This window comes from Periophthalmus magnuspinnatus, chromosome 14 (assembly GCF_009829125.3).
Source record: "Periophthalmus magnuspinnatus isolate fPerMag1 chromosome 14, fPerMag1.2.pri, whole genome shotgun sequence".
NCBI classification, from domain to species: Eukaryota; Metazoa; Chordata; class Actinopteri; order Gobiiformes; family Gobiidae; genus Periophthalmus; species Periophthalmus magnuspinnatus.
The window spans coordinates 7,182,776-7,209,685 of record NC_047139.1 but is presented as its reverse complement, the minus strand read 5'-3'; the positions used below and the strand labels follow the sequence as shown (position 1 = coordinate 7,209,685).

Sequence of the window (26,910 nt, the reverse complement as noted above, 5' to 3'; positions counted from 1 at the left end):
CTTGATTCCTGACTTAAATACTTTGTGACTCTTTGTTGGACTTTATACATTGTGCAAAACAGCTGTGTTCTAGTCTAAAAGGCCTCCTGGTGACTTGGTTTCCACCTTCCTCTCATGCACGTTTTCCTAGGCAAGTTTCACACAAATCTTTTACCAAGTTTTGAGTAAAAACTAGGGACATACAATTGAAGCAGCCAAGCAGAAATTTGGGATACATATGAAAAAGAAAGGTTGACAATATTAGGAGTTTGGGACCTGTGAAAGAAAGGTTGATTGCGATGTTTAAAGGTGCATTGTGCGTCCATAAATCCTCCGCTAATGGGAGCATTACTGTTTGTATTACGTATAACACGGGTAGCCCTTTGACGGTGAAAATATAATGAGGATAACAATTACGCGATACATATATTTCCCTATAAACATAATTGATAGCACTTTATAATAACTAAATTAGCTTTATTAATTAGCTTTTGAACAAACTGTTTAATAAGAATGATTCAGGCTATAGACTGTATAAAAAACTGGACTAAGTGAGTTTAACGTCACTCGTATCGTTCGGCGCCAGTCAAAAAAAAGCTCAACGAGGCTAGAGCAGTTATAGCGGCGAATTTGGAGCAGAGTTCTGACCACGAGTATCATAGCAACCAAAGAGCCAATCCAGTGCGAGGCTGTTGAAGGGTTTAGCAGAGAGCAGGCGCTTAGCAACTCTGTCAATCAAACCTGTTGCTAACGCTAACTGGAGCGACTTCAGGGAAAGAAAGCCCTTGATTTGCCATTTGTGATTAATGCTCATATCTTGATTTGTGGACGCAATAGTGGAATAAAAATACCAGGATCATGTAGCGTGGGTTAATATGAACATTTAAGACCAAAGTGACGAGCCTGACAGCAGCAGTTACGATGTGAGCGGTGACGGCTTTTCAATAGAACGTGAATTGGAGCCAGAGTTGATGGAGCTGGGGCTAGCGTGTTAACTATGTCCATTTAAATATACAGCCTACGATTCATCCAAGCAACTTTGAACTAAGGGGTTACAGTTAGAAGATAGGGCTAGGGTATGTATTAAATAGTTACTTAGCCTGAATTGTGGTTGAAGTTGGGCAAATCTCCACAATGCACCTTTAATACTTGGTTAAATGGCTTGAAATCACTTTCTGTCACTCCCATAAACCTTCCATTGTTTGTTTCTCACACCAAGATAAAATCAAATTGGACTTTATGCTTAGTGTCTTCCATGAAAATGAAATGGAAAAACAAACTAGAATTTTGGGTGTTTGGAAATGTCTCCCTGACGCTATCCAAAAAGGGCTGATTGTTTACTTGGCTAACTGCAAACTGTCCCTTTTTTATGCTATGATTAAAAATGTCATTGATGTAAATTAGCATTCCTTTGCTTCGTTCGGCCCTGTGCACTGTAACGACAAAACAAACCGCCATGTTGTGAAGTATGAAGAGCCGTAGTAGCAGAAAGCAGCCCCGCCCCACCCATTAGCTTCCTATGTACATATGATATTATAATACACATCTTGGCTAGCTGTGATTTATGGCATTTATTTACATACAATGTCAAGTGGATGAGCATTTCTCACCTTGAGCTCGAGAGATAGACGACTTTCAAATGCAAATGTGATAGTTTGAATGGGTAGAAAAATAAGTCACAGCAGTGTATTGACAAAAGGCAAGGTATTAATTGAAGAATACGTGCCACGAATACGGAAAAGCGGAAACAATCCTTATGTGCGTCTCATGATTAAATCGATTCACATAATTATATATAATCATTAAAGGAATTTCTACTCTCTATACAAAAATAAATACATATAGCAAAGCATAGTTCATTTGTTTTATTAAACCATGGGTAGTTTTTATATCGTATTGTGCGTCTTTTGTGCTTTTGTAAAATATCCAAACATCAACAGGCCTAAGCGTTCAAATTTTACTTCCTGGACAAATCTTTCTTTCAGTGATCACTACTGTAACATATGTAAACTAAATATAATAAATATATTTGTTTGTATTGTCATCTTGTAAGGTAATGTGCGTTAGTTTGATTATTTGGAAACAGAAATACATTTAAAGTCAAATTTCTATGTGGTATTGTAATATTCATAAAAGTTCTGGGATTTTCTAAACACTTTGTCACGATATATTTTTAAATAAATATTCTCTATGTATATATTATTATCTTTTTTGATATATTTCCATAATGTCAGCTTCAGTATCTTCAATATAGAGAACTGTGATGGACTATGTTATGTGGTTGATTCATAATGTTTGATTTCTGCATCTTTTCAAATAAATAAATAAAGAAAGAAATGTTAGCAACCTTTTTTTATACATATTATAATCTCTGTGAGCTTAATTGTGACACATTTGAGCTTAAATTAATGCAAATGACATTATTTTGGACCATAACAAACCCATAGACCACAGTAAGTATAGTTCAGTTTGTGCATTTCGATTCATTAAAGAGGGAGTATTACACTTCTATGGGCTATTAACTGCACGTTTTATTGTTTTGAAACTGCTATATTCGCTGAAAACAACGTATTAACAAGTTTTTGAAGCTCTGAGTCTCTTCTCCCTTTGCTTCTCACCCGAGCCACTCCCCCTTCAGAGCACTGGTGTGTATTTCACTAACAAAACTACTGCACATCGAATCAAAGGGTGCAGGGGCTGTGAAAGGGTGTGGGCATGGGTGATGTAAGCTTGTGGGTCGAATCTTGGATAGAATCGTACTGCTGACGATAAGGAGAGTTCGAATAGTTCCCGAGAGATCGCTAGATTACTCAAACATGCAAGAATGACTAGTAAAAACTGTTCTTTTTAGCTGTGCGTTGGACTGAAAGGTTTTTATTCTCCTTTAATGTTAATCTTATGATGATTATTTGTAATTATTTATGTTTCGATTTGTCTTTTTTTAATCTGTATAGCACTTTGATTACCTTGTACGAACTCAGGCATGTTTTTGACGAGCGAATGGCATTGTAACGTGGTGGAACGCTCAAAAAGGTTGATCGATTGTGCATAATACCCCCTCTTTAATGACACCCAATGCCAACATTTCACTTTATCCCACAAGTTGCCGTGGGCGCCGCCATCGTCATTCGGGTTGTATTATTTTGCATGGGGCTGGCGATCTTGACAACAAATATTATAAGTTCTGTAGGGACGAAAGAGCCGTTTTAACTCCTCCATAGAATCGGTGCAGTGTTGACTTGTTGGTCACATGAACATAGACCATTTTACACAAATTAACGTACTTTATATCATATTTTAACGGCAAAATTCTCCATTGAAATGCATGGGATTCCACCTTAACCAGAAGAGCCACCACAAACAAAGCACCGTTTAGTCAGATTTATGGTAAAAGTGGGCGGGGCCGAGTAATGTCAATAGTACTTTAGTCCACCGATGGCTCATGCGTGTACATAGACTGTAAATAAACTCAAACCATATCTAATAATCATTACAGCCATTACAGGTCCGTCTTTGTCAGCGACTCAGTGGGGACATTTATTACAGTAAACAAGAGAGGCATCCATCGCCTCCATTACGACATGCAATTATCAGAGACTATTGATTAACATGTCAACTGTGGGGCCAACGGGCATCACTCAGTGTCTATACGTGCTCAGCAGTCCTGTCCTTCGCTCTCCAGATTTATGACAAGCGATACTGAAATCGGCTGAAATTACTGCAGGAATTACAATGTACAAACTGTAAGTGATTAACGTGTCAACTAGAAAACCACGGCTGCAGCTAGCAATCATTTTCCATATCGATTGTTTGTATCGAAAGTCTCGGTTTGATTCGGCTCAATTAACCCTGATTGATCGCTGCAGCCCAAAGAGAAACACTTTACAAGGATGTGATAAAGAGTTTCAAAACAGGCAGTAATAATTAAAACGTGATATTTGTGCAGTGGTTTTAAATGCCACAGTTGAAATCTGTACAGTCGATTATTCGGAAACTCTTACTTGGAAAAAAACCTCAACATTTTGACGTCAGAAATAATAACGAATAATTTAAGGACATGTTTATCAATTTATGAAAAGTTTTGGTGTAAAAGTGAGCTTAAAGGTGCCCTATATGACAGTTTTGCAGGTAAATGTATCTCAAATGGAAAAAAAAAACAGGTCAATCAAGTTAAACGTCAGATCTGTGGAGAGGCAATACCCATTCACAGGAAGAATGGACGTTTTTAAGGTATGTATGAGCAATAAAACAGCTCTTAACTCAATAAATCCAAGATAAATCATGTGCCGTAGTGTCAAACTTTCCAGACAGATCAATTTCGAGACGAGAAAGTGACTGACCCTCCACCAGAAATGTTACATAGCGCACCTTTTAATAATGTAAATGGATTGTGTTCATGATAACCTTGTAGTGTCTCGTGTGCCTTAGAGCTCCTCCCTGTGGCCTAGTGAAGTAATCAGCTGCTGCACTGCCCTCGCTGCAGGGGGAGGAGGGTATTTATAGCCAGAGCTCAGTCAGGACAGCTTCAATTATTAATGGATCCTGATGTAGATTCATCAGTGACCTCTGGGGGGCCACCTGCGCACACTCACACCCATTCATGATAAATCAGCAATGTCTCTTTTGCGAACATTTCTCATTATAACATAAAAGTTGACGTTGGGTTTTGGGGACAAATAGTGTTGCGGTCAAGGCCTCATCAGCAGATTTAAGTAAGGTCATCCATAGATCAGATATTTTCATTTTAGAGTTATTATTTATCAGCACCAAAACTTCGTAATAACCCAGAAGTTGGTAAGAAACTGCCAAAGACGACGATATCCATGTTTGCAATGATAATAGTATTAATTTCGATGACTTTGACCATTTAAAACTCTAAATTTTAAAAGATTTCGGTAAAAATACTAAAAAATTATACTTAAATGGGATCTTGAATGCAACACCAATGTCCCTTCGAAAAACCATGAATTATGTTAACCAAACGCGTAAGCAAGGTTCCATGTTAGATGATTCTTTGCGTTTCTACTGCATGTCGCGGTTGCCGTTGGTGATGAAGTGTGAAGCATTCAGCAGTGCACAACAACACACAGTTTGTAACATCCTAAACTACATACGCACAAGGTCAACAAGGTCCATTATTCTCGTCAAGGTTTTTGTTCAGAAGTGACGTTTTAAACCACTTTCGAAGAGTCACGATTTCGCTAGTGTCTTTGCTGCTTTTCAAAGTCTTGGAAATTCATTGTTTTAAATTAAAAGTGTGTTAATATTGTAAACTTGCACACTGCCACCATAATGCTCAAAGGCGGTACTTTCTCAGCAGATCTGCTTGCCAATTGTACTTCCTCTCCGGGAACCTTTCGGGAATCTTAATTTTCCGAAAATCCTGGATGCACCTCTCCAGCTCCTCCTCCACGGTTAGCTTCTCTTTCGCCGGTCGTTTCTTGGAACTCCCGGACTCTCGGATTAAATCGCTCTTTCTCCGCGGTTCGGACTTCTGGAGCATAGCCACGGGACCCTTTTTGAGCGGTCTATCCAGGGTTTGGACGTTGGCGTGGGGGTGCTGCTGGGGGCGTGCGACGGGCCCGCAGATGACGGTTTCCTGCGGGGAGCCGACCTCGGAGTTGCTTTCGGAGCTGGAGGTGGAGAGGTCGTTGATGGAGGTGCCGCTCTCGCCCTCCCCGTCGCCCTTGTGGTTCTTGCAGCAGCAGTCGCACGGAGGGGAGGACCAGCGGGACGGCCCACCTGGGATAGAAAAGAGAAGAGAAAAGAGTTTGAGTAAAGGAGTGGTTTAAAAAGGACTCAGATGTTTCGTGTAAGTAAAATAAATCAGGGCTGCCAGATAGCGCAAAAGAAACACAACCAAACCTGTGGAAAGAACAAGTTAACCCAGATCCACAATAACCCAAACAAGGAGGTGATTTGTCTTGCCTTTGTTTCATTACAGATGTATTAATCGCTCACAAATACCTTGAAAAACATATATTCTAACCTGTTTGTCTCCATGGAGATTGATCCGTCTAATAACATACTTTTCGAACATTCTGGAAAACCCAATAATATCGCCAAGAAAACTAGCAGAAAAGTTAGTAGTGCACATTTAATATAATGTTTGTGTGTGGTTTCGGACTATAAATGCGCAAACACATCCTCTAAAAAAAAACTTTGAGTCACAACTTCCTAAATTTGCCAGCAACTTCCATAAATAGTTTTGAAGAAGTGGAGTTGTTTTTTTTGGAGACTTGCTTCAGCATTTGGTTTCTTATATAATCACTTCTTAGCAACAGTCAACACACACACACACACACACACACACACATACACACCATAGACTGTATATATATATAAACGGACATAGCTAACGTGCTAGATGACGTGATTATGAGCGTGCTTCCGGCTCCATCAACTCGACATGATCCTGGTGTTTATACTTCGCTATTTTGTCCGTCAATAAATATATGAACATTAATAATTAGACAAATCAGAGACCTTCTTTTCGCAAGGTCACTCCCACTAGCATTAGCAACAGGTTTGATTGACAGCGTTGCTAAGTGCCTGTTCTCTGCTAAACTAGTGGTGCAGGCGGGAAGGGCCGTTACATTCAACAGCTACGCTCTGGATTGGCTCTTTGGTTGCTATGATACTTGCGGTTGGAATTACAAATATGGAACGCAGCTCCAAATTCGCTCCTATAACCGCTAGCCTCGATGAGCTTCATTTGACTGGAGCCAAACGCTATGGACGATGTCGCACTGACTTATTCCACTTCTTTACAATATGTCAGTATGTATGTGCAGTGTTCCTTCATTTATCGCGGGGGTTACGTTCTAAGAATAACCCACAACAGGCGAAATCCGCACATATACACTTTTCTCACACAGGCATTAACATTTTCTCACATTTCTCTCTCGTTTAAACTCTCTCAAAGTTCAAACCTTCGTAGGCGTCTTTGTCGGTGCAGAACGTTTCATCGACATTGTGGGTTTTGTCAGGGAGAAAACAAATTGCAAACGTACAGCACTTCAGAGTCACACTGCGATCCAACATTTATGTAAATTTGTCTGAACACATTCTGGACTGTACAGGAGACACGGCACGGAGGAGACTGATGGACAATGGTCTACAGTCCAACAGCCAATCAGGACAAAGAACACAACGCACTTTGAAACGCTGTAAAAAGAATCCACGAAACAGCGGGACCACGAAAGGTGAACCACGTTATCGCGAGGGCCAACTGTATAGTCATTGTAAAGTCAAAAGAGTCCCATCAAAAATGTAAAGTTTGAGTTTAGGCATTAAATACCAAACCAAATATGTTAAAATGAGGCTCTTGTACAATAATACATGTGTCCAATATGTGTATGAAACCCCCATGATGCTTTACACACCGCTTCTTGCTGCTGACAAAGGAAATCTAACATATGCATCAGATGTCTCCAATTTGGCGCCCAACCAGAAACCAGCAATGTCATCTGTTATATAAACCATTTAACTGACAACTGACCAGCAGTAGTAGTTTTTAACACAGAGTAAAATCAAGTATAAAGATTTCAGCTATACACCTGTCACAACTTACAAGTAAATCCGAAGTCCTACTATAGAGTTCTCAAATATTAGAATTCCACAATTTGAATATTTGTTATTCATTACTCCAACCCCGGCGTTAGAGCTATATTTATACACCCCGGCTCGTGGCTTAGTCGTCGGGTGCATTCAAAGAGAGAGAATGAGACAGTAGCACAAAGGAGGTAAGAAATTAGCATGGCAGCTTGGAGAGGGTGAAAGAGGAGGCACTGAGAGGCTCACAAAGGCTAAAAGATAACTCATGCCAAACAGCAACGCCGAGTGACATGACATCAGGGACAGACTGGCATGGATCCAGTGCAGTGCTAAGGGGAACCGGGGCTTAAACAGCCTGGATTGTACCGTCTAGAGAAGCTTATATACAAACTTTAAATAGAAAACTGCTGTTAGGAAGTCTCTGACGGCAGAAACATTGCCGAGTATGACGATAATGACTGCATCGCTTAGTCGTGTACAGAATCTGAAGTTTGACCAAGTTTGTGTTGCAGAAATAAGTAAATTATTATCACTCCTCAGTCAAACATAGTGACTGAAAAGACACAGATGACGGACACAGGCACTTTTGTCCTGATGTCACTTACTCTCCTCACACTGCACAATCTGCTGATCTTACTTGACCTCCTGTTGTTTGAGTTATTGCATTTATGGCTCAATATACTTAAATTTCTCCTCTGGGACAAATAAACTTATAATAACAGATCTTCCGAAGTCCTGCCCCCTTTTGTATCCAACAACATTCATTTCAGTTTAATCTTAAATGTAATTATAAGCCCAAGTAGCTCAATAGCGTTAGTCTATTTCATCATTTTAGTTTGCTGGTGCGATTACCACTTCTCCGTCATTATTTGCCACTGAGTCATTGCACAAGACACATTTTTTATTTTCTTGTTACCCAGTGTCTTGAAAGCCCTTAAAGCAGGCATACCCAAAGTCCGGCCTGTGTACGAATTTTCCCTGGCCCGCAGCCTCTGGAATAAAAATAACTTTGTGTTTATTGTGATTATCAAAACCACAGTTTAAATGTTTACGTTTTCATATTTATAATCTGTATATCATTAATTTTGTTTTTGAAAGGTGAAAGCCATTTGCAATAAAAAGTAAAAAATAATTAAATAGTTTGTTTGCATTTAATATTAATGGTTCAAAGAATTATCAGGGCGAATGGTCAGCTCTCTCACCAAATCTGGCCCTCTGTGCAAAAAGTTTGGACACTCCTGCCTTAAAGTACATCCCCGTTATAATAAAATCCTATTTCAGAACGTGAAGTCACTACGTAGAAAGGCAAAATGAAAAATTACACAAATGAGGTACTGCAAACCAAATCCAAAGTTGAATATCATTAATTCTAACACTAACACTGGCCAATTTCCAACGTTGACTTAGCAAAAGGTTACAATTGTTTCTCACAAAGCAGATTAGACCTTGTTTTCCAACCTCGTACGAGTAAGTTTAAAAGTTCCCAACCTCCACTTGTCTCAAACGCTTTGTTGTCCTTATAATTGAAGTACCACCATCCGGTCAAGCCACTTCCAATTGAGCTGACCTCCTTTTTAGATAACCTGCTTCTGCAACAACCGCTACATAGACCTGACTTTTACCAGCAGAGCGATTGGTAAAATGTCTCTGTTTCCGTCAATAACACGGTCGACCGGCGGTACATGCGATAATGAGACAGCTGACCACATTTCCAGATACCAATCAGTGTAGCTCAGCATAAAGAGAATACTGTACGGCTAGTGTCAGAAGACCAGCGCACCTCTCAAGAGCAGGAAGCTAGCATTTATATTTCATGTTAACCTTGTCAATTATTTAAGTGCCGTCTGCGGCCCGTGGACAGTTTTTGTGAAGGGAGAAATTGCAACCATTGAGGAAAAATGAACCCTCACTAAACCAATTCATACTACATTGGCCGAGTTATAAATGATTATTACCTTTCCTTTCCCGAGCTCATTTGAGTAATGCGTGTTATATGCTTTGACAGTTTCCACCCACTGCTTGGGTTAAAGCAGCAGAAGCAGCAGCAGCAGCAGCGGTGAGACTTGCACAGTGCGGTAATGAAATAAACATCACCTATCAAAGCCAGTGACACAAGTGGAGCACAACACTGGCTCACCCCGACGCCAGTAGGACGCAACTCTTTAATTAGACTAGACTACACAAACACAACTTGAGCCGTGCCGGTTTGTACGCTAACACACGGCCGCACACGCACAGAACAGGGACCTACATGCTGTACCGTATGTAGGTCTAATCCTCTTAATTAATAACATTCTATTCGCTTCTGGGGTCGAAAGGTGAAACGACTGATCTGGATGTTGCAAATGTGTTTACTTAAAAAGGTTTACAGTTGATAATAGCGATTTTTCTTAATAAAGCATGAATAAACTCTTATTTAATGATGAACAAGTAGTTTATTAAGTGTGATTCAGGCTTAGTAATGACTTAATTAAGGGGTCGGGGTGTTAATTAAGTATTTTTTAAGTCTATTGAGTATTTGTTGAGGCAAGGCAAGTATTATTAGTATTATTTGTGTAGCTCAATTCGTGCACGGAATAAGAAAGACGTTAAAATCACACAAATCAAAGCATAAATAATCACAAATAATCATCATAAAATTAACATTAAAACAGAGTAAACATCTTTATAAAAACCTTTCACTTATTCATTTTGTTTATTGTGGATTAAGTATTTTTTCATGCTCTATTAAGGCAAAGCTATTACAGTGTTACCCACAAATATGGCAGCCACTTTTTAGTCAGTCTGCCCCAAAGCAGCTAAACTTGCCCTGGGTTTGCGTTCTTCACCTCACACTGAAAGTTAAAGCGGTGGCGCGTCCTCGGCGTGATTTCATGCTGTGTAATATTACAGCCAAAGGAACAACATTTCCATGGAGACGAGCAGAAGGAGACCGTCCTCCAGGCCAAATAAGAACCAGTTTTGTTTAGATGCAAACGCGCTCACAGTAAGAAGGCACGGTTTTCAATGTTTTTCACTAAAATAAAGCAGTTTTAGATGTTTTTTATTGCAGTTTATGTTTTATTTAAAGAGTTACACAGTGTGATTCTAAAATGTACAGTTTAAACACATGTAAGATTATGTTTGTTTATATTTGTCTTTTACTGTCGCAATCAAATCCCAACGGCGTTAAGCTTGTGTATACTCCAAAGGTTTATAGTAGCAAAGGCCTAAGCCAATATGTCAGCGATGTAGAAGGCATTAAGCGCATTAATCCACTCAGAGCCACACGTTCCACCAGTACAGTCACACACGGAGCGCAGATATTACAATACGGATACTATAAAACTACACAGACAGTACTGCCAATAGTAACTTATCAGCTCACGCGTCATCTTCCAAGAGGCCGTTAATTAATGTCACTGAGTAAACCATTGTCATCGTGACTGATGAGATGCGCGGCTGTAATTGGTGTTTGAAAAATGGCTTTACTCCGGAGAATTGTTCAATTTACAGTTAGCAAAACCGCCTGTCTAAATAATTGAACACATTTGGATGTTGAAACCTCCAAAAAATCCTGCCATGGCGTTTACACCGAGCCACGATCTTTGACAATTTGATTACACTTTTGATAATTATACAGTATCTTCACTGTTCAGATCTTAATCCCAGGGACAAGAAATCCACAAAGTCTTTCTCTGCTAACGAATTTCTAACTGTAATATTCGCATAGTTGGACTGTGATCAGCGCTTTGGATGGCTTCAAAGCGGTACAGTCAGATGGTGAAATGGAAGCAGCAGTGTGCTAGCTGTAGCCCCACAAACAATTAGCATTTGGCATTTCCCAGAGGACACATTAGTATGCACTGTCGATGCATCACAGCACAGCCAGCCATGTTTGCACTCAAACTATTTTCTCTGTCAAGGCTAGTCAAAAATGAAACTGTAGACGTCTGAAATGGGAAAAAAACATGAATGAAATGAAAGAAACGCTATGGTCGATTATACAAGCTATTTTTCTATGTGAAGAAGAAGTAAGAAGTGTTTGAGGTTGCGTTTATACTGTAGAACTTGATTGGGCTAGAATTTCAGATGTGTATGGAAGATTTACTGTAGAAATGTCTAGAAATATCCAAATTTTTGATCTACAAATGTTGAACGTTACTATTATTTTATTTTTGCCTTTATTTTATTTTATTTAATTTATTTATTTATTTATTTATTTATTTATTTATATTTTATTCATTTATTTATTTTTATTATATTTTATTCATTTATTTATTTATTTTTATTTTATTTATTTGTGTATTTTTATATTTTATTCATTTATTTATTTTTATTTTATTCATTTGTTTGTGCATTTTATTTTATTTATTTATTTTTTTACTTTATTATTTTATTATTTATTTTATTTATTTTTAATTTTTTTTGCAATTTGCTCCACAAACCTGCCATAATCAACTAATAAGTCATGTATTTGTTTTTTCTTAACACTATTGTGAAAAATCCATTCACTTTTGTTCATTTATTCCGACAAACGAGGCTTTGTGCCAGTGTTTTTTGTTTTGTTTTGTGTAGATACATCCAGTAATTACACAGATATTATCCATTAACCAGGTCAACAAATGTACAATCTGACATTTTAACACCAAACTATAAGAATTCTGACCAACTCCAACTCAATGTTTCGAGAATCTTGCGATGTCACGTGAACTCAACCTATTGGCAATTTTCTGCTTCTGATTCGCACAATCTCATCACAAAGAAGTCCATTATAAATAGCCCTCGGTTCTTTGATGTCTTGTCGAGAGGGCATCCATTTTTCTGTCAGTCAAACCCAGAGCAGCTTGGCTTATTCTCAAAGGGGCCGAGAGCTACATTAAAAGCCAATTTAGTGAAGAACTGAAGGATTCTGCGTGGGCCTACACCCATCAGGGAATATGAAATCAGAATCTGCAGTAAAACGCTCCAAAAATGAAACGTTGACCTTTGTATTGACTTATTTCTTTTGTAAATGTGGATGATTATTTTAATATTTAACATTTTTATATTGAAAATGGAAAAGTTAAACACGAGACAAGATATTTTTATTGCAGGTCAACATGTCAATTTCAGCAGTTTTTTGTTTTATTTTTTCATTTTTCCTCACAGTTAAGATTATATTGGAACATACTTTGGTCACGTTGGGTTTGTTGATATTTGATTAAATGATTTGATCGATTTCTTGACAACTGGGTCAAAGAGCATCGCCAAAACTGCAGCGGCTGTAGCTTAGTTTCTGGCCTTCAGTCAAATGTAGCTTTTACTAATAACAATTATAAACTTAGATTTCTTTTTAACATTGGGTGTGATGGCCAGGTTGTTTATGTTATAATTTGGTTGCCAATTTCAATACTGAAATCCAGTCCATCCAAACTAAAAAGACTCTCAGATCTAAATCCTCACTACCTAAACTCAGCATCTGGAGCTAATCATTAATCAGTGCCTCAGCTGCTACAGTAAATGCAGCTCATATACTGAGAATGAGAAAAGTATGTGTCCTTTATGAACCGTTTATGGCACTGGCAACTCAACTTCAGTTTTAATTGTAGCTTTCGCGGTCTTTTTGTCAAATTTTACATGTTTTTTTTACATCGTCTGATCGTGCGTTGTGTTCTTTGTCCTGATTGGCTGTTGGACTGTAGACCATTGTCCATCAGTCTCCTCCGTGCCGTGTCTCCTGTCCAGTACAGAATGTGTTCAGACAAATTTACATAAACGTTGGATCGCAGTGTGACTCTGAAGTGCTGTACGTTTGCAATTTGTTTTCTCCCCGACAAAACCCACAATGTCGATGAAACGTTCTGCACCGACAAAGACGCCTACGGAGGTTTGAACTTTGAGAGAGTTTAAACGAGAGAGAAATGCGAGAAAATGTTAATGCCTGTGTGAGAAAAGTGTATTAAGTGTGTGGTGAGGGGTTTTACAGCAAAAAACATATAGAATAATTGTAAAAAATAAAGCTGATACTTCGCGGATTTCGCCTATTACGGATTATTTTTAGCACGTGACCCCCGCGATAAACGAGAGACCACTGTAATACTCATGAACTTTTAGTCCTGTTATAACGCCGTTACATCGTCAAAAACATACCTAGAGTTGTGTTTTGCTTCATTCCCACTTGTTTGAGTAACCCTGCGTTATTAGTCTGTACATCTCCAAAGCGCAAAATGCTCTGTTCCACCTTGTGATGTCATGAAGTGGTAGTTTCCAAGTGAACAGCTACTTTTTTTTTACCTTTTGGTCAATAGCGATTGGCAATTCCAGGGCTGAAATGATCCAAATGATTCTAGTGAGACTCAAAACACAAACACAGTGGAGCACTTCCTGTATCACCAGATGACATCACAAGGTGGAACAGAGTGTTTTCTGTTTGAGAGAAGAACTCCGCCTAAATATGCAGGGTTTGTGCGTTAAAAGTGTGAACGAAACATGAAACAAAACTAACTCTAGCTATATTTGTGATGAGGAACCAGCATTATTACAACATAGATCAGAAAATGGCGTAATATGAGCTCTTTAAACCGCAAGAGCAGAGGCGACGTACAGTTCCTTCAAAGTGCGAACGAACTACATCGTAAACACCGTGATGGCTGTGTCTTGTTGCGCTAACTGATCAGCTTTAATTTAATCCCGTTATCTCCATTTCTAAGCGTGATATGATGCAATGAAGGAGTCCTGCGCTTGTACCCACTTTGTCTCATTTTAAAATCTGGGCTCCCGTGGCTTAGACATCGCTGGTATAAATCAGTTTTGACAGCTGTTGAGATGGCAGATTCAGCTCTCTGCATCGATGTGTATTAAAATCCCACATTTTTTGAATTTGTTATGATACGGAGGCACAAATTGAGCAAGCGTATTACCATAATATACTCTTACTACAGCCACAAATGAGAAAAAATCGCTATGAACGTGGGTTGCGTCCTGTGGTGCAACCTTGTACATATAACCTCACGATAAACAAAAGCTATTAGTCAAATCAAGCCTTTACTATAACTCTCTGATATGCGTTTTGGAGATGGATGAAGCAATTATCTGCAAACCAAGCATTCCTATCTCCATTTATTAGAGATCGCAAGATAATTAACAGTCTAGTCCTGCTCTATGTGTCTATTAAAATAAAGGGGATATGAATAAGCTGAGTCTGTAAGCCGCTGAATGACTTGCAAAATAAAGAGGTTCAAATAGAAATTAGGATGCGTTGTCCTCAGCCAGGAGCAAACCGTTTAATCATCAAACTGCTTTGTAGCAAGTTTTTAGCGTTCAGTGAGGTAATTGTGGACGGTTTAAGGCAGCTCATTTAAAAGGCTATGGTTTCGTAATGTGAAATGCGAGGAGAAAGCAAACGAGGTCCGTTCAATCGATGTGTTATAAACATGTGTGCGATTCATACGGGAAGAGAGTCGATGTTAGCAGGAGCTCAAAGTGGTGTAAATGTGAATGCAATGCGGATACGTACAGTCACATATACAGGGCCGGGTCTAGCTTTCAGGGGGCCCTAAGCTGAATTTGTCTCTGGGGGCCCCGACAGTGGATGTCTCTTGGATCAGTTGTTGGTGATTCACATTTGGCACATTCTGACTCTGCTCTCATCACTTTGACTAATTGTTTTTATGTTTATCTGACCAACATCAGACTGAAAACATCCAGAACGTCACAACTACCACAGACACAAGAACAACACAAACATATAAGAACAACACAAACATATAAGAACAACACAAACATATAAGAACAACACAAACATATAAGAACAACACAAACATATAAGAACAACACAAACATATAAGAACAGAACACAAACATATAAGAACAGAACACAAACATATAAGAACAACACAAACATATAAGAACAACACAAACATATAAGAACAGAACACAAACGTATAAGAACAGAACACGAACATATAAGAACAACACACAAACGTATAAGAACAACACAAACATATAAGAACAGAACAACACAAACATATAAGAACAACACAAACATATAAGAACAGAACACAAACGTATAAGAACAGAACGCAAACATATAAGAACAGAACGCAAACATATAAGAACAGAACACAAACATATAAGAACAGAACACAAACATATAAGAACAGAACACAAACATATAAGAACAACACACAAACGTATAAGAACAACACACAAACGTATAAGAACAGAACGCAAACGTATAAGAACAGAACACGAACATATAAGAACAGAACACAAACATATAAGAACAGAACACAAACATATAAGAACAGAACACAAACATATAAGAACAACACACAAACGTATAAGAACAACACACAAACGTATAAGAACAGAACGCAAACGTATAAGAACAGAACACGAACATATAAGAACAGAACACAAACATATAAGAACAACACAAACATATAAGAACAGAACACAAACATATAAGTGGGGGGGGGGGGGTAAGATTTTTGAAATTCTAGACAAGTTTCTGGTGGATTTTAATGTGTTCCAGTGGCGACAGTGGGCTTAAATTTACTTTATGTCGGGTCCTTGCACCGGTGTAAACACATAGCTCCCCTCACCTCTGCCCGACTCAAAAACAAATGTAGCAGCAGCAGATATTTTGCTACTATAGATACAAAACAAATGTAATTGTTTTAGACGGATATTTAGGCTGCTGCAAACACACAAGCCCTGTGTCCAAAAAAAATTGATAAATACATGTATGAACTCGTGGGGGCCCCCTGGTGACCTCGGGGCCCTAAACAGCTGCTTATTCTGCTTATAGGCTGGACTGGCCCTGCACACATGTTTTCACTGTAGGCAACTTAGAAAAGCCAGTTTGTTTGATGAATGCAGGTCAAGTTAGTCTTTGATAATAATAGATGTGACAGAACTGGGTAGTTCAGTTTGTCTGCCAACTGGGGGCGGCAGACACTTTACTATAAAAGCCTCCATGTGTTAACAGGTACGAAACAATTATCACGTTAAACTAATATCCAACTGGCCTTAATGTAAATGTGTGGGAACAGGAGAGCGTTTCCCTGATCGTCCTTTTGGTTCGTTCCTCGTGTCTGTCCTGGAGCTGCCGTGTAATTGCAGCTCAGCCTGTGATCGGTCTGTGTTTAGTTCTCGTAGGTTTCGTCGTCTTATTTTCTGTTTGTTGTGTTTATATAATTATGTTAAGCGATTTTTAGATGGATGTGCCAGCGTCCAGCTCAGCACGCTGCCTTTTTTAAAGACCAGTTGCATCATGGCTCGTCCTTATTGTGTCTGAATGGACCAATGCTTTTCACAGTATGAGACGAGAGAAATAATGTGCTGAAGAACAGAACTGAACATAGTTATTTTGTGAAAATATACAGTTTAGAACAGACCCTTTATTTCACCATCAGTCGTTAACATTGTAAATTGCCAATTTTTGTTAATTGAAAAATGTTAAAACTCCGTCCAGTGTTCCACTCAGCGGACAAATAATCATGCACTGTAATAAAATTAGGATTTACAAATTGTCCAACATTGTTGATGTTTGACAATTTCATTTTATTTTAATATTACAGCCAAAAAAAAGTTAACCCTCACCTTGCCACATAAATGTGAATCCTGCAAATGACAATTACAATTATGAAGGAAGTGATTGGAGACCAAGTAAAGAGTTAAAAGAGTTTTATCTGATATGAGAAGTAGAAGTACAGACAGCAGGCACATGCGTTACATTACAAAGGAGCCTCCTGTACTTATACCCTGAGAAAGGTTCTATCTATAGAGTCCTATGAGGACTTAAACTAATTTTAAATACTGCCTGTACAAGGTCATAAATGTGTTAACTGTTGCCAGAAGGTAGAGTACGTCACTGAACAGAATGCTTTGCAATCCATCTTTTGAGTGTGAAAAGATGGATTGCAAAACCTCTTGCCACAGAAGTAACAGGTGGCAGAGAGGACATCTTAAAATAAGTATGTCACATTTTTACTGAGGAACACGTTCACTTCAATGTTTGAGGCACAATATTCAACACAAGGTTTAAGAGTACAGAAATAAAACAAAAATCCATACTTTCAACTATAGTTCTCCATGGGTTTTCAGTGATGAAATAAAAAAATAAAAATAGGTTGGTTGGAGTCCATAAGAAAAAAGCCATGTGACTGAAACCTATGAATACATAACGTAATATATAACATGTTCAAAACTCAACTCCCCCAGGTAGAACCAACAAAACCTCGCTCTCGATCTGGAGATGGTCCCTGGCCGCTGCACTGTTTTTTCAAGGCTCCTGACAGCTGGCTCCAGCAGCACTGAGGGATGGGACAAACACAAGGAACCAATTTGGTATTTCAGGACAAAAACGTACACCTTACCTTAGAAAACACAAGATGATTTTTTATAGTTATGGTTTTATAAAAAGAACACATACAGATATAGATCCACAGTATTCTCTCCAACCACTTACATGTGCAGTACTTAGTTATATTACACAAAATCGCCATGTTATAATGTAGTTATCTCCTCAAAAAACATACTCGGAGTTTATTTCATTCACACATGTTTGAGTAACCCTTTTATTAGTCTGTCCACATCTCCAAAGCTCAAAATACTCTGTTGCACCTTGTGATGTCATGTAACGATAGTTTTCAAGTTAAACGCCACCTTTTACTTTTAGTTCAGTAGAGATTGACGATTCCAGGGCTGAAATCATCCAAAAAATTCAGTTTGAGGGAAGAACACAGCCTAAATATGCAGGATTTGCGTGTTAAACATGTGTGAATGAAGCGTAACATGGGCCCTTTATTAAAACTAACACCATGTCCTAACCTTAACTCTTTACTGAAGTAGTTTGCATGCATGGTAGCCTTTGTTGCATTATCTATTTATACCCACGTGTTAAGAGTTCATGCTTCCCTCGCGGCTGCTGTCTTGCTCATGGGCACATATAGAGCATAACCTATATAAGATGACAAAACATAAGTGAAGGCTGGGTTATGCTCCGTGTTTCCTCTCTTCTCTCTTCTCTATGTTACTGTATGGGCTTTATGTGGTGTTAGCTGCCCGCAGGCTAGTTCTCAGTTCTCAGCGACTTTGGCCTTGGATATTTTATGCGGATGCTGGAGGGGCAGGATCCGGAGGGCTGGTGTCAGGTGGGGTTTTCCTCTGTGTCAAAGGAGCTGTCACGGCTGCCCAAAGCACCTCTGGTCAGCATCACTCACCGCACAAACCCCGGGCCGGCACCGCTTGTATACAGTATGTGACTCTGTGTGATTCATGCGATCTCATTCTGTAGCTTTTCCAGTCTGGTGAGCTGGGCTTTATTGTCTGTCACATGTGATTATGGGAGCGCACTGTCATGTGTGTAGGAAGGAATATATGGTCAGTGGTTCTTACGTATTGATTTGAGCAGAGACGACCACCTGACTGTAGCTGTACATTTGTATTTGTGGAAATATTAGTACATATAGATACGGTTACAGTTGCTAGGGTGAATGTGGTCCATCATATACATGTAAATCAATAAAATGCTACTAAAACGATGTGTTTCAGTGGTCGGTTACATATAATATTCCAGGGGGCTAAAGCAGGAGTCTCAAACTCACGGCTCGGGGGTCAATTACGGCCCGCGAGATGATATTTTGTGGCCCACAGGACAATATGAAAGCGTAATGTTAGTGTGGCATTTCCGCGCTGTGTACTCCCAACACAAATGATTCAACAAATAACGATGTATATCAGGGGTGTTCATTACGTCGATCGCAATCTACCAGTCGATCGCAATCTACCAGTCGATCGCAAAGGCATTTTGGGTAGATCACGTCCCGTCATCCATTCAGTCACATGACTAATATACAGGACAACAGTCAGATTACACCTGACTCTAGGTCACATCATGGGCGCTGCATAAACAAGTGCGAGTTAGTTTAACCCTTTAGCGTCGGATCCTATCGTCGCAGATAGAGCGCGGTTGCGGACTTTCCAGCAGCGTAACTCCGCGCCCAGTCATGCCCTCATGTAAATTCAAACGGCGTCTCAAAGCGGAGGCAAAACTTATCTAAATATTTTACCATCATTACGGTAATCTGCCTCTGTTGTCCTGAAGGTGACGAATGAGAGCGCGGGGCTGCGGGGATTTTCCCAGTCATTTATTTGATGCGTAAAAGAAAAAAATATGGATGGATGTGTAAAATAGAAGTAGTTGTGTGAAAAAATGCAGTAAATTCTGATACTTCGTTTAATGTGTTTCTTATGGCTATAAAAAAAGACAAAACCGTAATCAACATGATTAACTCTGTTATCGCTTTCAAATGAAAAATGCTATTTTACTCCTGGCCTGATGTCAGAAGCTTCTGCCCGAAGGGTGCATCCCTCACTGATTCTATTCAGTGTCAGAGCAGTAATCATCATTCAAGTAATTATGAACATGTAAAAAGTTCAATTGTGTTGTGCAATTTTATCTCATGACGTTGTGCAGGTCCATCAAAATGCACTGTACATGTAAGAATTCATAATACATTTACAAATAAATATATGTTTAACATTTTTGTATTAGGTGGTAGATCTTTCAGACACGATCATTTTAAAAGTAGCTCACATACTGAAAAAGTCTGAGCACCCCTGATGTATATCCATAAAACCCACAAGAATTGGCGTATTTCCTCATGAGTGTCGAAAACAGCGATGACGTTTGAGAAGATTTTAACAAAGCTTTTTTTGTGGAATACCTGATGTGGCCCAGCTTCACCCAGACTCTTCCTCTTCCTCTTCCTCCTGCGGCTCCCAGATAATTTGAGTTCGAGAGCTTTTAGTCATGTTAGAGTTGTCTCCCTTCACCATTTCCTCACCTGAAGTTGTATTCGGAGTGGTTTGTGCATGTTTTCGCAGTTTTTAATCGCTTATTTTCAAGACGCCATATTGCCGATCATCCCATTTAGCTCTCGAAGTACTTCATTCTCCAATTTTAGTTCCTTAATCTGTGATACGTGCAGGATTTGGCAGCGCTGCGTAGTTATTTTGGTATAAGTGAAAGAAAAATCTGCTGCTCGCTGGTGTGATTCGCATGTATATATCGGAGCGGCCGACTCTTTGTTGTGATAATGTTTACGGCGACGTCAGCTCCCACTGGGCACCACAGTTTGCTAACGTGGAATTCAAGTAATTTTAGATGAATATTGCGATTTAAAAGCTGCAAATTCTAACATAATGATCCACATGTGCCATAGATTATAACTATAGAGCAGACACGAGCACAATAAATCTGTTTTAACAATGAGCAAATACCACACTTCATATTACTGTCGCTTTATTCTTTTATTCCTGAGACTAGATGGTCCTAATTTATCCCTGCATCAAATGAAACTGTACCACACAATGTTTTGGTACAACGACAAGGGAAATACATCCACACACACACGTTGGGTTTCCATGTTTCCTGGGGAGATTACATTACATTCCCATCTATTATACTGTATACTGTATATTATATTCGTTCCCTGAAGACTGGTCCTTACATTAACTCGTCTATGTACCTGGTCTTAACCTAAACTCTCACTTTGAAGCATTTTTACTCCTTTTTTAACTTTAAATCTGTTTCAAGATTAAAGGATTTACATCGTAGGGACCTGTTTTTAGTCCCCATACGGCAGGCGGGTCCATGAATACTGTATTGAGGTAACGTATGGTTTAATTTCTTTTCAAGTTCCAATTATTCACCTTATAAAACCTTCAATAAAGGTCTTAACTGCAAATGTTTAGGCCCATAATCTGAAGAAACATCCTAGAAACAAACAAGGAATCAAGAATTGAATCGGAGAGAGAATACGTGGATACTGCACCACACCGCAGTAGTTTTGACGATCTATTTAAAACTTTCTGTGAGTATATACGCTTACACTAAAATAAAGTTGGACTAATTGCTACAGCAGCCCTCCGCACAGTCCCTGGATCTCATGAGACTCGCTCGGGCCACTTCGGCTTTACGCGCATTCTGTCTGCGTGATTAGAAAGTGCCTACGGTTCGGAGCGGGCGTTTGAGATAACATTGTATTTTCTCCTCTGTTATTATTCATTCTAAAGCCACTTAGGTCAAAACACTATTTACTTCTCTTATCAATGAGAAAGGCCCATCAAGTAATGCTCAGGCTTTGCACACGGCACACACACACACACACACACACACACACCACATTGTTCCGTTCGGTCGGAATAACACCTCGTTCCAAAACAAGAATTTAACTCAATCATTGTGCGTAATGCCGTTAGAGGCTTTCCTTGGAGACTGATTCCACATAATTAAAGTGCATATTATATTTGAGTTGAAGTAACTCTAATGCCTATAAGCTTCTCAAACTGTTTTCCATAAGTTAATTACGGGAGGCGGTGAGCAACTACCGTACACATAGCTCATGGAAGGTAAGTAGAAGTAGTAAAGTACTGCACTTAAGTCGAGTTTTTAGGTATCTGAAGTTTACTTAAGTTAGTTTAACAGTTGATGCTTTTTACTTTTACTTCACTACATTTGAGAGCAGTATCTGTACTTTCTACTTCACTACATTTTTGAGCAAGACTGAAAAGTAGAAAGTACTCTTCGTAGGATTTGAGGGCTTATTTTTAACATGTTTGTGGTTTAAGTTTTCGAGTTCAAGCTTTGGCTTTGAGCAAAACAAAAGTAAATACACAAAATTCATGAGGAAAAATAAGAAATTGATTCGTTTTGCTGCTGTTGACCAAAGTACGTATCACTTTTTAATCAGTATCACTACATTTAACACTTTAACGATACTTTTACGTTTTACTCTTAAAGTACATTTTTAAACGGTAAGTAAGTAGAAAAAGAAGATTTGTCATGTGATACTTTTGGTTTTACTTGAGTAACTTTTTACCTCTGTATCTGTACTTTAACTTAAGTAACAACATTGAGTACCTGATTTTCCGGACTATAAGTAAAAAAAAAAGCATAATAATGAAGGAAAAAACGCAGTTATCAGTGTAACCGTAACAACGATGTGAAATTATATACTCAGATGTGACTTATATTCCACGTGTAAGTCACATCTGAGTATAAGCCACACCCCCGGACAAACGATGGAAAGAAAAAAGAGTGTGACTTATAGTTCGGAAAATACGGTATTTCATCCATCATTGGGGCAAACTGACAAGAATGTGGCTGTTCACTTCTGTACAGTCTGAATGCGCTCGTTTGGTGAAGTGTCTTGCTCAAATGTACATGGTATACACTGCTGGTAGTGGCAATCTAACCGACAACCTCTCTACCCGTTTGTGATTAGCTACTCCAACTTGAAACTTGAAACCTTTTGTGCGTCTCTGCTTAGACACATAAGACGGTCCCAGGTTTGATTCTCTGGCTCGTTGGATCTTCTCTGTGGAGTTTGCATGTTCTCCCCGGGTCTGTGTGAGGTTCCTGTGAGAACAAATTATATTTTACTGTGTATTTTTAGGCTGAATTTGACATCTGCTCAGGGAAAAACGGAATACACTTCAAGGAAACGCAAAACTGGAGACGTCTGTGACATAATCTGGTAACAAACTTTTATACTCACACCTGCACCTGTTTTTAATGTTTTATATGAACTTTTCCTTTCTGTCTTCTTTATTTGTCAGGGACTATGCACAAATTCATTAATCTTACAAAAGAAGAGATGATTTGTACCAGATTTAGCTAATGCTACTTATGATTACGTTATAAGACAAACCGTTTATCATTGACATTAGCAGAAAAATACAATAAATGTCCCCATGTCCAATACAGTACGTTTATTACAGTCAAAACCAATTAAAAAAAAACAATTTTGTGCAGGTTTTTACAGTGAGACAGGACGTTACAAGTGAACTAGACACATTTGATTATCTAAGATGTACTTTTTCAAATTTCTAGTAAAATGATTCAAATTTCAGCCTGTCTGGAGCTGATTCTCTGTCTGTCTGATGGTTTGAAATGAAAAGGCGACGGAGCAAAGGCCAAGGATCTGTTTGTAACTGTGCAATTTGTCCGGAAGAAAGTTTAATACATTTTTTTGATGTAGGTGGAGCTGCATTATTAATAATTTTGAATACATTTCTTAGATTTGAGCACAAAATTAAACTGCTATAACTGAACATTTTATATTTACTTAGGATATTACAGTGGTGATAACTTATATACATATTTGTTTTGTTTGTTTTTCTGTGTGTATTGTATTTTAAGCAGGACGCCCATGAAAAAAGAGCACCTGAGGGTCACCACCTATCGAAAAACACATCAGTTCACACCTTAGATTCAACTAATAACAGTCAATCCTTACTGTAAACAAAGGTTGCGGTAGTTTCAGTGCAGTCAGCTCCTCCCTTCAGAGAGACATTTAAGACAGTGACGTATAAAACCCTGTCAGAGTGAGCGCTGACAAATATTCACTCTTTAAAAAGTTCTTTCCTGTATGACAAAGAGTCTACGCAGACATCCTCACCATCAAACTACCGCACAAGATCCGGAGACGGAGATGGCTCGTCCGCCGCTCACCCTCCAGACGCACCGATGGACGGGTCAAACGCTGGGGACAAAACTTCCCCACGGCGGCTACGATAACAAACCTTTACCTTAACCTCTCTGTAGCCCAGCCCTCCCTTCCTCCCCCGAGTTCAAAGTCAACATCTCTTTGTTTACTCGCCCCTAATTCATTTCCCTGTCTTATCGTCTTTTATCCCGTCTGCCTCGCTCACCTCTGGTCCCCTGCACGCCCGCACTTCCTCTTAATGCCTGTATTGATGGCGTGCCACGTGGGGGGAAGTGTATATGGACAATTGGTCTATGATTGATTTCCGTCACGGAGCCGGAGAGCGCTGCTGCGGGGGGCGGGGCGGCTCGGCGCTGTATATGACTGATGTTGTCGCTACAAAACAAACAAGCCCGTTCTATCCGTCAGCCCGCGGTCCCGTCCGCTCACATCAGATCTCCGATGCGTCCGATGCGTTATGATCTAGCGCGCCGTTTCATCTGCTGGTGCTGCGTGTGCGTGTGTGTTGTCTCGGTATCGATTTCCGTCCCCTCCTCTTAACGTTGTGGATATAGACCTTAGGAAAACAGTAATAAGAAGCTTTTGAAATCAATACGCTACAGTAAAGCTGCGTTTGGTCCGTTACGCCTGGTACAACTAGGGGCGGTAACGACTTCTTGAAGCTAACTAATGCTGCTGTGGGTTTTAGGTTTTAATGGGACGTGTGCACTGTTGCCGTAGTGATTAACGATTCCAAAAAAAAAAAAATGCTGCAATACAATTTAACAAATCCATGAATTACAATAAGTGAAGGCCCAGTGAATGCTGAGGCGGTAAATAAAATAATAGAATATAATAATTAATAATTAATAAAAAAATAAATAAAATGATAATAATAATAATGCTAATAATAATAACAATGATAATAATAAAATAAAAAATAAATAAAATAATAATAATGATAACGATAATAATAATATTAATAATAATTTTATTTATAACCTACTTTACATTCAAAAAATAATTTCAAAGTGCTACAGAAAGAGTAAAATATTAAAAACATCTGAGACAATATACATATAAAAGGCAGGTAATAAAATATAATCAGCTGTAGGCTTTCTTTAGATCTTTCGAGCTATCTTTAGATGTTTTTTGAAGCAGTTTGTGGGGCCCGTAGTTCCTCGAGTACGACGTTCCCGAGGCGGGCGGCAGCTGCAGAGAAGGCTCGCTCCCCCATAGAGCGTAATTTGGTCTAGTTGTGGGCTGTATGGTGACGAGGTCTTTGAGATACTGAGGGACGTTTCCCTGGATGCACTGGTGAGTTAATATTCTATCCGGGCGTTTAAAATACGGCATTAATCAAATGTGCAAATGAAACAATCGTCTAGATATGTTTTCAGAGAAGCATGGGCTAGAAAAAAAAAACCAGCCTGAAAGAATTCTTAAGGATTCATCTTAAAACTATATAAATGTACGCAGCTGAAGCTTTAACACTGAGCTGAAATCAGTATCTTTTATAGTTTGTCTGTGTGATCCCTCAGTCATCCAGGTCCGTAGTAAAAGAAAAATTCAATTCTGTCGACTGGTTAAAAAGTTTCTGATTGAAGACATTTTGCTGCTCATGCAAGTGGCTTCTTCATTTCTGGTCAAATCACTGGTAACTTGTTAGTTTCTTCACAGTTTTTGCCCCACTTCGGCACATTTCTAAACAAAAAATAAATAAATACTCAGGTCCAGTAAGTATGAAGACTAACTCAACTTCACTGCCATTTTTAATTCAGTGTGAAAAAAGCAAAACAAATAAACTTCCAGATGGTATGCTTTAAAAGTCATAACTGTACCAAATGTTACCCATTACATTTGCATAAGAAACTGCGCCTCTTTTGCCACCATTATGGAGAATTACATAAAGGTTTCACGCTGGTTATTGGCTCTTCTTTGTCTCGCACAAAGTGAAGAGACTCTTTGAGACGAAGGCCAGTGAAAAAGAACGACCGCACAAATAAAGAGACTTAAGTCTGATCAATGGGGACTTTAATTGCAATTCAGCAACGGCATTTCAGCATTTTGTGTGCGGAAGATTAATATCCGCTCAAAGTGCCCCAATTATGTAAATGTACAGGCCTGTGCTTTTCATTTGAGTGCGCCATAGTCCAATGGCTTTGTATGATTTAGTGTGGAAATCCCTATTTATCTTGTACTGGGCTGTTAAGCAGACCCTCTGTACATTCTGTCTGCATTAGCCAGCACTATAACTGCCCTGCATTAATTATGTGTAATGCGTGGAAGATAAAATATAATCCATAGGACATTTGGTGTAAGCCTTAATGTTGATATAGTGAACTTTGAAATGCTACATGCATCACTGTTTATTACACAGACCATTGACTTTATAGGCTTAATCCTTTCACAGTATAAAACGCTCTGTCATGTAAAGAGCGGAGACTAACAAGACCAAGATAAGACTTTAAAACGTTACTTCGTCCTCAAACTCCTGCGACAACATGGTGGACACTCCAGTGGTCACATTACAAATACTATTACCATCACTGCTACTACTACAACTACAATCACCAGTTGTACTATACCACTACAGCCATTTTGTCCGCGCAGTGTATGCATAAAAGCTCCAAACCGTAGCCAGAGTTTGTACTAAAGCGAGACGAGCAATCATGCGATGTACAAAAAGACAAGGCAGAAACAGTTATAAAATTCAAATCGTCCAATCTGACAATGTATCTGTCAGAACAGCTAGCAGAGTGTGAAGAAAAAAAGAAGGATTATGGTTATTATAGCGAAAAAAGTCCATTATATATGTGAAGTACAACCTTGGATTAGGATTAGAAAAGAAAATTCGCACCGTTTGTATCAGCCAATCTGCAAACACGGATCCAAAACGTGTTACTACAAGTTT

General features: G+C 38.9%; 1 protein-coding gene across 1 annotated transcript in view; it reads right to left on the bottom strand.

The window, feature by feature from the left end:
* Positions 1-5,275: 5,275 nt before the first annotated feature.
* Positions 5,276-26,910, bottom strand: part of kctd16b (potassium channel tetramerization domain containing 16b) — a 144,519-nt gene continuing 122,884 nt past the window's right edge. Inside the window, exon 2 of the mRNA XM_033978474.2 lies at positions 5,276-5,721. Within this exon, the coding sequence (XP_033834365.1) occupies positions 5,276-5,721 (446 nt within the window). The remainder of the gene's footprint in view (positions 5,722-26,910) is intronic.